Source organism: Rhincodon typus, chromosome 32 (assembly GCF_021869965.1).
Source record: "Rhincodon typus isolate 14 chromosome 32, sRhiTyp1.1, whole genome shotgun sequence".
Lineage (NCBI taxonomy): Eukaryota > Metazoa > Chordata > Chondrichthyes > Orectolobiformes > Rhincodontidae > Rhincodon > Rhincodon typus.
In genome coordinates, this window is record NC_063363.1 from 2,420,537 (window position 1) to 2,435,609 (window position 15,073).

Here is a 15,073-nt window from a genome sequence, read left to right on the forward strand (position 1 = left end):
TCCGACGGTGCGGCGCTCCCTCAGCGCTGACCCTCCGACGGTGCGGCCCTCCCATACCCAGAGTCTGGAAGCTGGAACCAAATTCCGAACAAAGAATCATGAAGCTGCTGTTTCTTTGGTTTCCTTTCAGTGTCCACACCAAAGGTGGGTGTTACCATTGCAACAGCCGTGACCATCAGGGTCTGGCTGGGGCTGGGAGAGTAACAATGAGCTAAATTCACCAAAACCATCTCCTTGTATTTTATGGGCAGGCTTTTGATTTTAACACAAATAGCACCTGAGGGAAATCAAATGTTTTTCACACAACGGATAACAATCGTTTACAGCATTTGAGATCAGAACTAATGATTTCTGGAGTGCCAGTGGCTGTCAGACCAAATGTTCTTTATTTTCCTTAATGCAACCAAATTCCTGTGTGATCTGATAGGATCGAAGCTCAGAGGCTGTAGCTTGGGCTGTATTTGCATCATTTGAGGAGACCGCTTCAATTTCATCCCTGGCTGAGCCTAGAATGATGCCATTTGGCCCATCATATTCATACTGGCCCTTTCCAACTCTGTTAGACCCACACCCTGTATTATTCCCACATCCCACAGATCTTTTCTCTTCAGATAATTAAACAGACCTCGCTGAAAGCTGCAGATGAACCTGCCTCTCCCTCACTCACAGGTAAATCCCCCACCGCCACCAACCTGCAGGTTACTATTCACCAGGCACTCAACTGGACTCACCGCATAAACACTGTGGCTATAACAGCAGGTCTGAGGCTGGGAATCCTGCAGGGAGTAACTCACCTCCTGACTCCCCAAAGCCTGTCCACCATCTACAAGGCACAAGTCAGGAGTGTGATGGAATACTTGCCTGGATGAGTGCAGCCCCAACAACACTCAAGAAGCTTGACACCATCCAGGACAAAGCAGCCCCCACTTGATTGGCACCACATCCACAAGCATCCACTCCCTCCACCACCGACGCTCAGTAGCAGCAGTGTGTACCATCTACAAGATGCACTGAAGAAATTCACCAAAGATCCTCAGACAGCACCTTCCAAACCCACGACCATTTCCATCTAGAAGGACAAGGGCAGCAGATACATGGGAACACCGGCCCCCTGCAAAGTTCCCCTCCGAGCCCCTCACCATCCTGACTTGGGAATATATCACCGTTCCTTCACTGTCGCTGGGTCAAAATCCTGGAATTCCCTCCCTAATGGCATTGTGGGTCAACCTACAGCAGGAGGACTGCAGCAAGAAGGCAGCTCACCCCCACCTTCTCAAAAGGCAACTAGGAACAGGCAAAAAATTGCTGGCCAGTCAGCAACACCCACATCCCACAGGAGAATTAAAATTCCAGATTCTCACCATTCACTCCATCAAAAAAATCTTCCCCTGGTGTTGTCACCGATTTGTTTGCCAGTTACTTCAAACCTAAGTCCTCTGCCTCTGGGTCTTTCTGCCAAGGGGAACAGTGTCACCCAGTCTATTCTCTCCTGGCGTCTTGTGATTTTGAACATCCCTAACAAATATCCTGCCAACCTTCTCTCCTCCCAGAATGATCCTAGCTTCTCTGATCTATTCACACTGTGAAGTTCCTTATCCCTGGGAGAGAAGTTGGACTGACTTTACTGACAGTGAGGGCGTGAGTGAGGAACCAATGGGAGTTTTACGTTTTGGAGATGCCCCCACACTGCGGAGCTATAACTGCCTGGCCATGCCCAGCTCTCTCTGTGGAATTCCAGGCAATTGCTGAGGGTGGAGCTGGAAAAGACCTTGACATCCTCTTCACAATGAGCTGTCCAAGGCTAGACCTTATTAATTAGCAAACCTTATTGATCCCAATATCCTGGTGTTCCTGGGCTAGCCAGTGGCTGAGAAGACTCAAGCTCTCATTCCTAATGAAGATCCTGCGTCGCTGGTGGAATTTTCACTCTGGGCCTGATAAGTCCTGTCTCCTCTGACTGTCTTCCCACCTTCCAAACTCCATGACTCTCCAGCATCTCCATAACTAATGGTGAGTGCATTAGAATCTTGGAAGCAGAAAAGGCCAGGACTATTTGCAGCAGAGATCCCAGAGGGCTGGACAGTATAATATATTATAAAAGCCCAACATTTTTCCCAGAATCAACGGACTGTTGTAGTGCTGAAGGAGGCCATTTGGCCCATCTTGCGTTCACTTGTTATGTTGTCCTCTGTGCTTGGCTGGTTGTTCAGGATGTGTTAGTGCGGTAGACAGCAGAGGAAATCACAGAGACAGAGGGGGATCCAAAACTCGTCCTTCTCTGAATTCACACCAAGGCCCGTTCACCAGCTCCTGCTCTGTCTTTGGTGACTGGCACCGGCTCCTGCTCTGGCAACACAAAGTTCTCGTTGGTGTCGGTGAAACCCTGCATGTGATCTCATCTCTCCCCGACTCTAATCTCTCTGCTGTCCAACTCACTGACGCTTCCTCAAGCACAGGCAGCCATTACTGACCAATAGTATTCACATTGACGAGCAGAGGAGGGCTGTATATTGGGCTGTCACAATATATTAAGCCTCCATGATTTTAATTGATTTATCGTGAGTGTCTGCACCGCCAGCTGCCTGGGCTGTAAACATTCCCTCCCCAAACCTCTCTCTTTCACCCCTTCCTCTTTTAAGATCTTCTTTAAAACTGATCTCTTTACCAAAGCTTTTGGTCACTTGTCTTAAATCTCCTTATGTAGCTCAATGGCAAATTTTGTTTGACAATTTCACCTATAAAGTGTCATTTTGGGACATTTTCCCACACTAAAGATGCTACATAACTAAAGCTGCTGTTGCCATGCATGCCTGCAGAGGGCACATTAGGCTAGCATTTGCCCTATGGGTGAATAGCCAAGAGACTGAGCCACCCAGAGAGACCCAAACACTATCACAGGGTAACCTCAGAAGAGGAGGTTTGAAGTCTTTGTTACAGATATGATGGAGTGCTCTCTAGTGGCTGAGTCATTGATTTCTGCCCAATGAATCTAATCAGCAGTTATTCTAATTGCTCAACTCTTCCTTAAACGAGATACTTAATAGTAATTTGCTACAAATGAAGGCCGTAATTTAATTATGTACCAAGCAGCAATTAAATGTTACAGTCACAACGTGACCAAATGAGACCACCAGTCAGGACATGAATGTTTCCTCTCTCCCTCTCGCCCCCACCCCTTCCTCCTCCTTCTCTGTCTCTCTCTCCCTCTCCCCCACTCCTTCTCTCCCTCTCTCTCTCCTCTCCCCACACTTTCCTCCCTCTCTCTGTCTCTCTCTCTCTCTGGCCCCCTCCTACCCCTCCCTCCCTCTCTCCCTCTCTGTCTATCCACTCCTCCATCTCTCTCTCTTCCCCACCTCCCCCTCCCTCCCCAACCCCTCTCTCTCCTGTGAGTTTAATATCTATTCAAAGCTAAATTGCTCCTTCTCATAAATTCAACTGCATGGAGTTCAGTTCTGAACAATTCTCTGGTAGAATCCCATGGCTCCCTTTTATTTGGTTTCTTATAGTCTGTGTCAGTTACTATTTTACTGCAAAGTATTGAAGCAAGGGAAAACTGCTGGCCATAATGCAAATCAGCTACAGCCACAAGCATGAAGAAATGCATCACCCACATCAAATCTTTTACTTAAAAGTAAGTGACTCACAGTTGATGTTCATCACCACGGGTAAAGTCCCCATAGTCCTGCTCTCAGGTTAGAGACAGATGGTTGCCACCTGAGGGTCACCATGCCTTAAGGTGAAGGGAGAGATTGAGAAGGACAGCCCTTCACACTAACCTCAGCTGCTGTGGGAATTGAACCCATGCTGTTGGTATTGCCCTGCATTACAAAGCAGCTGTGCGGCCAACTGAACCACCGGTTGAGCTTATCGTGAAGGACACTCCTTCTCAATCTCTCCGTGATCTCTAATCAGTGAGCTGACTAGGTCACTGCAGGAAGGCTACACATTACTGTGGTCTGTGGTGCCACACAGTTTCCTCTGACCATATCTACTCACCTGAAATTGTGTTTCAAAACTGTTAAATCCCAACTCCCCACTTGTTGGTCAACTCAAACTATAAAGTAATTGTTTTTATCTCACTTTGGAATGTAATAATTGTCTGAAAAGGCCTTGATAGAGGTTCCTACAGAACCTCTCAGTGGGGTAGACTCCATTTCCAACTCCTCAGGCACTTCATTGGGTTGGGAGCCCTGGACAATCCAAACTAGCTCCTCATCTGACAATATCTCAATTTGTTTTCAAATTGTTCTTGTATTTAAATCCTGGTAGCCCCACAAACCTTACAGACCTCTGTGCTCAGGTAATATTGCCTCCCTGACTTTCATCCCTTCACTATCGGTGACAGTGCCTACTGTTACCCAGGTCCCAAGCTCTGGAATTTCAACCTTATGACCCTCTGCCTCACCCTCCTTGTTTAATACCCTGCTTTAAAACTACCTCTGTGATGGTGCTTTTGGTCACATGCCTTAATATCTTCGTACTGGTGTTGTGTCAAATTTTGTTTTGTAATGCTCCTGGTTGGGGGATTTGGGGGATCTTACTACGCTGCTATAATTGGAGCTATGTAAATGCAAGGTGCTGTTTTTTAAAAGATGCCAAGTTACCTCTTCACTGAAGCTCATTGGCGCAACGTCCTGACTGAGAATTGGGTGTTGGGACCTGAGGAACTTCCTGAGTCAATCATGGTCCCATGAAGATGTTTTGCTGAGTCAGTATTTGTATAGAGAGGGGTGTTATGGTCCAGACCAGACCACACCAGACCCCCTCAAAATATATTAAGAAGGTAGCCTAGCCCCTAATTTTTTCTTATTTCAAAGGTAAATGCGAGTTACTGTGTTCCAGATGCAAATTGAATGGTCAAACTACTTGACATTAAGCAAAACACAATTTATTCAAACAACTATTATTAAAATACAACAAAAGAAAGAGGAAGAAAAACAGAAGTTGCTGGAAAAGCTCAGCAGGTCTAGCAGCATCTGTGAAGAAAAATCAAAGTTAATGTTTGGAGTCTGGTGACGTTAACTCTGATTTTTTCTTGACAGATGCTTCCAGACCTGCTGAGCTTTTCCAGCAACTTCTGTTTTTCTTCCTGATTTATAGCATCCGCAGTTCTTTCAGTTTTTAACAGAAAGAGGAGCTTGGAAAAACTTAACTCTATTGGAAAACTTAACAGAATAATAGATTATTTTACTACTAAACAGTAACTATTCCAATATAGTAACATCCCATATACACACTCTTGGCAAAAAGGCAAGTTCAGAAAAACAGATTGTCTCATGTGCAATCCTATCAGCAAGAAAGTGATACATGCAGCAGCTCCTGAGAGAGAGAGAGAGAATGTAGCAGCTGGGAGAAATTCATGGTCTTTCACCCCTGCTGAGACCCCAGCAACAACTGCCAAAAGCTAACTAACAATCCTGGATCTGAGAGAGTTTGACCACACCCATTCAGGCTGCTTCTATTTTTCCAACTTTTAAAAAAAATCCAAGGCCTCACAAGTTGTTTATCTTCTCCTAGACTGCTCGACACCTGTCCCCCAATCTCTCTCTAAAAGAAACCTCGACAAGACACACCTATTAAAGCCACAGTATTGTCACAGCGGTCTGTTTTAGCTCAGTTGGCTGGACAGCTGGTTTACAGTGCAGAGTGATTCCCACAGCATGGGTTTGAGCCCTGCACTGAGAGAGGTTACTGTGAAGGTTCTGCTTTCTCAACCTTTCCTTAGGTGGGTGACCATCAAGTTAAGCTTCCCACCAATCACCTCTCTCACTCTGTCTGATGAGACAGCTGGACCATGGCAGCTTTTGCTCATATAGAGCCTATCCGAGCAGTCTGACAATTCATGGTCAAGTTCTGCATCACAAAGAACGTTGGGGGAAAAGGAAGACTTGCATTTATGTAGCACTTTCCGTGACCATCAGAAGCCCCAAAGAACTTTACAACTAATAAAATACTTTTGAAATTTAATGCAGGGAATGTGGCAGTCTCAGGAAATGTCCCAAAACAGCAATGTGATGGTGACCAGATTGTCTGTTGCTGTGATGTTAATGGAAGGATAAATATTGGTCAGTGCACTCTGGAGAACTCCTCTGTCTGCTTGGAAATCATTCTCCAGGACCTTTATATCTGCCTGAGAGAAAAATCAGAGGCTTGAGTTTAACATCACATCTAAACCACAGCACTGTATGGGTTAACTTTCATTTACTTTGTGCCCTCAAGTTCTGGAGTAGGAACTGAACCTGTGACCTTCAGACTCAGAGGTAAAGTTACCACTAGACCCATAGTGAAACAAATGAGCAGTTCAGGGACTGAGCTGCACTGACCAGAAGATGACACGCTCAGGAGGTGGCTGTGTATGATTCATAGCTGCAATGGTGTACCCTAATGCTCTTAGAACCATCTGGGGAAAATCGATTGTCACTGGACTAGTAATTGAGGGCATTCTCTTAAGGCATGTGTTCAAATCCCATGACAAAATCTAGTAGTGTCTAAATTCAATGAATAAATCTGGAACGTAAAACTAGTGTCAATAATAGTGTCCACAATGTCTATTGTCTAAAAACACTGTACGATCATTAATGTTCCAAAAAAGAGTCATTCTAGATTTAAAATGTTATCTCTGTTTCTCTCTCCACAGATGCGGCCAGACCTGCTGAGTTTCTCCAACAATGTCTGTTTATTTAAGTGGTGGCTCAGAGGTCAGTGCTGCTACCTCACAATGATAGGGACCTGGGTTCGATTCCAGCCTTGGGCTAATGTCTGTGTGGAGTTTGCACATTCTACCCGTGTCTGCGTGGGTTTCCTCACACAGTCTAAAAATGTGCAGGTTAGATGGATTGGCCATGCTAAATTGCCCGTGGTGTCCAGGGATGTGCAGATAAAGTGGGTTAGCCGTGGGAAATGCATGGTTACAGGGATGGGGTGGGTCTGGGTGGGAAGCTCTTTGAAGGGTCAGTATGGGCCAAATGGCCTGCATCCACACTTTAGGGATTCTGTGGTCACTAATGTTTTTTACAGAAGGAATCTGCCGTCCATCCCTGGTCTGGCCTACATGTGACTCCAGTCCCACAGAAACATGGTTGCCTCTGAAATGGCGGAACAGGTTACTCAGTTCAAGGGGCAGTGAAGGAGGGACAGCATATCCTGACCCAGCCAGTGACACCCACAGCTCAGGAAAGAGTAGAGGAAGCAAGATCTACCAGACTGCTCTGTGAGATACAGGGTTCACTCAATCTTTAGCTCAAATCAGTACCGTAACTGCAGTTTTCAATTCAGTGAGGTTATTTTAGCCAGTATATGAGGCACGGTCAGTCCTTCTCAGGCTGCTTTTGTGATGAACAGAGAAGCAAATGACTGAGCAGCTTTTGCAAATCGCGCATGTTTCCATGTTTACGACATGTACTGGAGCAAATCAATATTCCTGACACTGAGCTAAATGTTTCACTTGATTCCTGCAGAACCTGTGCGTTAGTTTACAACCTCCAGGGAGGAAGCTGCCTCCCTGTCAGCCAACCGGCACGAGTTGTATATCTGACTCTCCACTGTCAGCTCGGAGATTTGGCAGCTTCTACAGAGGCAGTGGGGCCTGAGAGATACAGAACAAAATGGAGCAAAACCCCACACACCCCCAGTACGAGCGTGATCTCTCAGGCCTTGACACTGGGAGTGTAACCAGATACTAAGGGGCTTGGCCAGACCCCGGGGATGGGAAGTGGGGGCAGGTACTGAGAATGGGGGCAGATACTGGGGAGTGGGGGCAGTCACTGAGAATGGGGGCAGATGCTGGGGGGGGGGGGCAGTCGGGAGGGGGGGGGGGAGGGGGGGGGGGGGGGGGGCCCGGGGGGGGGGGGCAGGTACCGGGGGACATTGCTGTGCAGAATGGGGCAGAGGAGGAAAGACAATTTTCCAAACCCACCATCAGCTCCAACAACCTCCTGCATGTTCCCATCTCACTCACCATCCTAACTTGGAAATATATCACTGTTCCTTCAGTGTCGCTGGGTCAAAATCCTGGGCTTCCCTCCCTCAGGTCAACTTATAGCACATGGCCTGCAATCCCTCAGTGCCTGGACCGTCTGCGCCCTCCCTCAGTGTCTGCGCCCTGCCTCACCGACTGCCCCCTCCCTCACCGACTGCCCCCTCCCTCACCAGTTGGACCCTATGTGTCTGGATCTTCACTGATGTGTAGGTGCTGGTGTTGGACATCAGAAATCACACACCAGGGTATAGTCCAACAGGTTTATTTGAAATCACAAGCTTTCGTAGGTGAAGTGACCTGACAAAGGGGCAGTGCTGAGAAAGCTTGCAATTTCAAATAACCCTGTTTTTGGACTATAACCTGGTGTTGTGTGGCCTCTGACCTGGGCCTTCACTGAAAGTCCTGGCTGAGATGGGTCGACACTGAGCCAGGATGGGGAGGGCGTGGAGGTCCTTAAGGAACTTGAGTTTCCAATCGCAGCCCCTCGTTGACAGATAACTGGTTCTGAACGTGGAGGTGTAAAAACTGTTCATTAGCTGGAACTGTCTCTGCAGGAAAATGTCTCTTTGTGATAATATTGCTCCATTAATCCTGTAAACATTTCAATCAGTGAAAGCTGGTTATTGGCTGGACACAGTCTACTGGCTTGCTGCTTTATTCAGCTGCTGTTCTGTAATCTCTTTGCTTTAGGGTAATATTCCTTCCAGTGATTTATTTTGTTATATTATGTTTTCTCATTTCCAATCTGCCTGGTCTTTTTCACAGTGTTTCCAATCGACCCAAGATCATCTTCCTCCCTGTGGAGCTGCAGCAGGGAGGAAAGGGAGTGTGGGCAGACAGACTGAGCTCAGCTCTTCCCCCTTGTTACAGACAGGCCTGCAGACCCTGTCCACCCTCATCCACTACTGGCCATTGGCTCACTCTCAGCAGAAGCTGGGGTGCTGCCTGGTTAGGGCATGGTGTGGGTACTGGGTCAGACCAAACAAAACCACTGTCACCCTCTGAGGGTCCCACACTGACTAAGGGCATGACCCCAATATCCAGACAGCTATCTGAAACATGGACACATAGAAACTAGGAGCAGAAGGAGGCCATTTGGCCCTTCGATCCTGCTCTCCCACTCAATATGATCATGGCTGATCATTCAACTCAGCCCCCTGTTCCCACCTTCTCACCATTAATCCTTTGATCCCATTAGTCCTATGAACCATCTCTAACTCCTTCTTGAAAATATTCAATGTTTTGGCCTAAATCATTTTCCGCAGCAGAGAATTCCACAGGTTCCCCACTCTCTGAGTGAAGACATTTCTCCTCATCTCAGTCCTAAATAAACTACACTGTATCCTCAGACTGTGACCCCAATAAGACCTGGGTGTACTTGTACGCCAGTCACTGACAGTAAACATATAACAGAGGGTGAAGAAAGCAAATGGTATGTTGGTCATCATAGTGAGAGGATTCAACTACAGGAGCAGAGATGTCTGGCTGCAATTGTACAGGGAGTGACCAAAATTGGAGGACTGTGTGCAGTTTTGGTTTCTTTATCTGAGAAAGGGGTCTGAGCACTGATCCCTGCAGGACCACACTTGTCACTCACAACCGCTTAGAAATGATCTGTTTATTTCTCTCTGTTTCCTGCCTGCCAACCAGCTCTCTATTCATGTCAGTACACTATCTGCAAATCATGCACTTTAATTTTACATGCTGATCTCTGAAGTGGGAATTTATCAAATACCTTCAACTGGCTCCCCCTTATCAACTCTACTAGTTACATCCTCAAAATATCCAATCAATTTGTCAAACATGCTACAATGTAAGAAAGTGGCAGATCCCACAGAGCTATGTGATAAATGACCAATAATCTGGTTTGGCTGAGGATTCATGTTGGCTAACTAAGTGTTGGCCAGGACTTCGGGGAGCCTCTCCTGCTTGAACTTTGCCATAAGATCTTTAAGATCCAGTCGAGGGGGCAAATATGTTCCCAGTTTAAAATCTCAACCAAAAGATGGCCACACCATAGAGGAGCACTCCCTCAGTATAAAGAGTTGCTTTGGAGCTGCAATGTAGTTGAGTTAGGAAGTCTATGCTTGTAATGTTTCACTCTGTAAATGAATACAGGGCTGAGTAAAGGCTGTTCCAGTATCAAATTTTACCAACATTTATATTTCTGGAACATAACTGAGTGTCACTCATTTAGTCTGTGATTCATTTAAAAATATTCCCCTGAAGAATACAGTGGAGGATGTGGCATACAATGGACAAAGAAATGCTTCGGCTGGTCTGGGGAAACAGTGAATTTGTTAAAACTACAGAATGGGTTTCCAATACTAAACAAGTGAAATGCAAACTGGTCAGTCCCTGAATGAGCTGCTTGTAGCTCAAAGTCCTTATTGCAGAGTTTTATATTGGAGGTTTTATGTTTGGATGAGGTTGGGGTGTGGGTCCTTGCTGGTAAGTGGGGATCCAACATAAATTAACTGAATGGCAGAATTGATTTCAGCAGCTGAGGGACAATTCCTGTTCTTATCTCTCCTGTTGTGAGTAATTCCCTTCTTCATGCACCAGCTTCCTGACCCTTATCCAGTGCCTGTCCCCTACCAGTGCCTGCCCCCTACCCAGTGCCACACCTACCCAGTGCCCTGCCCCCTACCCAGTGTCTGCCTCCTACCCAGTTCCCTGCCCCCTACCCATTTCCCTGCCCCCTACCCAGTGCCTGCCCCCTACCCAGTGCCTGCCCCCTACCCAGTGCCTGCCCCCTACCCAGTGCCCGTCCTGTGCAGGGTCAGTCCACTCTCCCCTTGCAGCTGGTGGCTGACGTGGCCCTGGGCCTATTCTCTAGCTCTCCCTCCTCCCTGTGGATTGCGCCTTGGGCACTTGTTGCTGCCACCTCCAGCCTATGCTGTGCTGGCTCTTCACTGCGGCAGAATGGGTGCCATTTGGCCCATTGTTGCTGTGTCGGCTCACTGAGACAGCTGTCAAATGAGACCCACCCTCCTGCTCATTCCCTGTGACCCACTACTATTTCTCCAATTCACTTTGGAAGTTCCCATTGGATCTGCTCCCAATGCCCTTTCAGGCTGCACATCCTGGATCATAACAACCCTCTACAGAGAGACATTTCTTTAGGTTTCATCCTTAGTTTTGAGAAATTACTTGTAATCTATGTCCCTTTGCTCACCAATCATCCAGCTTCTCCTCATTAACTCAACTGAAATCCTTCTCCATTCAACCTACCTTTGCCTGACTCTGTTCAGAGGATGATAATTTCAGGTTCTCCATGTGACTGAAATCCTGATCTCAGTTACAGTTATGGACAATCTGCTCTTCTCCCTCTCCAAGATGTTCTGGAATGTGGAGCTCCCGGAATCAGCCACTGGAATAATCAATCAGGCCCCTTTCCCTACACCAGGCTCCATGCACGAGGTCAGCGAGGTGTTAGTGTGGATGAGTCACTCAGGAACCCGGGTTAGTGTTCTGGGAACACGGGTTTAATGATGGTCACTATGTTACTGCTGTCAATTGTTAGAAAAGCCCATCTGCTTCACTAGTCTCCTTCAGGGAAGGAATCTGCTGTCCTCACCTGGTCTGGCCTACATGTGTATCTAGGCTCACAGCAAAGTGACTGTTAACTGCCCTCTGAAGTGGCACTAGCAAGTCACTCAGTTCAAGGGACAATTAAGTTTGGGTAACAAATACTGACCCAGCCACATCCCTGGATGAAGAAAGGAAATTAATTTACTCCGCAAAAGCCATTTTTCTCCTGACTGTTCAACATGGGTCTCAGGTGACTGTATACCTGTGCTCTCTGAGCCCACTCTACAGACCATGGGCTGGACAGTATCACTCTCTCAGGAGCTGGTTACCAGCCTTCACCCACCCCGCCCCCCCGCCGTGTTACCTGAATATCGTCTGCCGTCAGGTGACTCTTCATCTCTGTCTTCTTTTCGGGGGCTGGTGGTTTATGGGATGGAGGGAGGTCAATCCTGTTTGTGACAGAAACAAAGATTTCAGTTTCAGGGAACAGCTGCTGCAGACAATCCCATGGATTCTGGGTGGAAGAGGGCAGGCGGGGGGTGGGGGGAGACTTGTTGGTGTGTTTGAAGTCTCTCATTTTCGAACCGTCTCTCAATGTTCATCATGGGCCGAGCCCCATCCCTGTCCTGCTGGCTGATGGCTCCTACACTTGCTGCATCACTAATCCCTGCTACTGTGCAATGCTTCATAGGTGCTCCTCATTCATTTAACCATCTGTCACTGATTGGTGTTAATCCTACTCTCCTGCTGTTTACACTGAATCAATTGTTGTAATTACTGGCCCACATGGAGTGACAGTAAGAATCCCCAGTCTTATAGCTCATAGCTCAGTGAGATATTGGGCTATGACCCCATGATAATACTATTATTCTGTGCAGCACTTCAATGGACCATGAGATGTGCCCAGAGAGACAGACTATAGTAAAATTAGTTTCAGAGATAGTAGGAACTGCCGATGCTGGAGAATCTGAGATAACACAGTGTAGAGCTGGATGAACACAGCAGGTCAAACAGCATCAGAGGAGCAGGAAAGCTGACGTTTCGGGACCTAGACCCTTATTCAGCAAAAGGAGGAGCTTTCCTGCTCCTCTGATGCTGCTTGACCCGCTGTGTTCATCCAGCTCTACACCTTGTTATCTCTATAGTAAAATTAGCTTTCCTATCACTCATGCCTGACTAACTCTGAGTGAATCAATTCACCTGGGCCAAATGGAACTGACTTGGGAAGTTCTAGGGGATTCCAGAATGTGCTGGCAGAACGCCTGGTGGCAACATTCTGGGACTTGTTTAGAGAATGGCCACACAGAGTGGATTGGGAGGTGATGCAGGAAAATTCAACCATCAGTTGCTAAGGACAACCAGAGCATTGAGGACAATCTAAGACAGACTGTCAGCCTGGATTTCACAAATCAAGACAAACCTGAATTTATTTTTAACAAAGTGGCAACGAACACAGGCCGCAGGCGAAGGGAGGGGCTGTGGGGCACTGGATTTCAATAAGACTTTCAATCAGATGACACATGGAAAACTGGCAAAAGAACCAAAGACAAGATGAAAGCAAAGGACGAAAGGCTTATATTTATGCTTTAGACGATTATTGGACATCTCAGAGCTCTTTACTGTCTCTGAGGTATTTTTGGAGTGTGCAGCTGCCTACTGTCGTACAGCAAGATCCCACATGCAGCAATGTGATACAGACCATTTCATCTTTTTTTTGTGACGTTGGCTGAGGAATTATAATTGGAATAGAGGTAGTGAGGGATGGAGGGGAGGGATGGAAGTAGTGAGGGGTGGAGTGGGTGAGGAGATGAAGTAATGAGGGGTGGGGGGATGGAGTTGAAAGGAATTGGAGGATATAAGGGTTGGGGGTAGGAGGGGGAGTGGATTAAAAAGGGTAAAGAGTTGAAGGGTGAGGATTAGAGGGGGTAAATTATATAGAAATAAAATACAGAACAGTACAGCAAGGAACAGGCCCTTCAGCCCACCATGACTGTGCCGACCATGATACCCATCTAAATGATCCCCATCCGCCTGCACACGGTCTGTATCTCTCTATTACCTGCCTGCTCATGTGTCTGTCTAAATGCCTCTTAAACATTGCTATCCTTTCTGTTTCTACCACCTCCCCTGACAGCACATTGTAGGCACCTACCACCCAGTGTGTAAAAAATGTGCCTCATGCATCTCCTTTAAACTCACCCCCACCTCACTTTAAACCTATGCCTCCTGTATTTAATATTTCCACCCTGGGAAAAAGATTCTGACTATCTGATAATTTTAATATATTTCTATCAGGTTGCCCCTCAGCTTCCAACACGTGAATGAAAACAATCCAAGTTTGTCCAACCTCTCCTTCTAGCTAATACACTCCAATCCAGGCAATATCTTTGTAAATGTCCCTTGCATCCTCTCCAAAGCCTCCACTTCCTTCCCACAGCGTGGTGACCAGAACTGTACACAATACTCCAAATGTGACCTGACTAAAGTTTTATACAGCTGCAGCATGACTCACTAACTTTCAAACTCAGTGCGCTGACTGACAAAGGCAAGCATGCCATCTGCCTTCTCTACCACCTTATCCAATTGTGTTGCCACTCTCAGGGAGCTATGGACTTGCACCCCAAATCCCTCTGTATGTCAATGCTCCTAAGGGACCTGCCATTTACTGTATACTTTCCTCTTTCACTTGATCTCCCAAGATGCATCACCTCACACTTGTTTGGATTAAACTCCAACTGATATTTCTCCGCCCAATGTTCTAGCTGATTTATATCCTGCTGTATCCTCTGATAACCTCCTAGCACTGTGTCACAGCAGTGTGTACCATCTACAAGTTGCATTGCAGAACTTCACTAAGGCTCCTTAGACAGCACCTTCCAAACCCACAACCACTTCCATCTAGAAGGACAAGGGCAACAGATACAAGGGAACACTATCCTGACTTGGAACTCTATCACCGTTCTTTCCGTGCTGCTGGGTCAAAATTCCTTCCCCAACAATGTGGATCCTCCTACACCTAAAGGATTACAGCGGTTCAAGGACACAGTTCATCATCACCTTCTCCAAACTGTTAGGGATAGACAATGAAGTTGGGCTAAATAGTGACACCCACATCCCACGAATGAATAAGAAAAAAGGTACTGTACTTTGAAGCATTGAGATTGTGAAAGGCTATACAGAAATCCATGTCTTTCTCTAATGAATGTACAAAGACAATGTGTGCTGCTGTCATAAAGGCCAGAGCATCACTGTTTCTAACTCACAGTAACAATGCAATCCTCTGGGACAGTGTATAAGATGGGCCGAAGGGCTAAAAGTTAATGATGATATTCAACAGCTGCATGAGAAGATAGATTGTATAGGTTGGGCTGAATGGCTAAAATGGTTGATGATACTTGACAAGCTGCATGACCTTGGTTGAGTCTTGTTAACATTCCTTTATGGGCTGAAGACGGCACCTGCAAACTTGTTTTTTCTGTTGCTGTGGTTCGTCTTCTGTATCTGCTTTCTTTGTGCTAGCTGTTTGTTACACTGTATAAGAGAGAGAGAGATTTTCTTCCA

General features: G+C 46.6%; 1 protein-coding gene across 1 annotated transcript in view; it reads right to left on the minus strand.

The window, feature by feature from the left end:
* The window catches only part of LOC109935469 (nectin-1-like), a 335,855-nt gene that overhangs the window by 36,766 nt on the left and 284,016 nt on the right, over positions 1–15,073 (minus strand). The window contains exon 7 of the mRNA XM_048615348.1: positions 11,877–11,961. Coding sequence (XP_048471305.1) covers positions 11,877–11,961 — 85 coding nt within the window. The remainder of the gene's footprint in view (positions 1–11,876; positions 11,962–15,073) is intronic.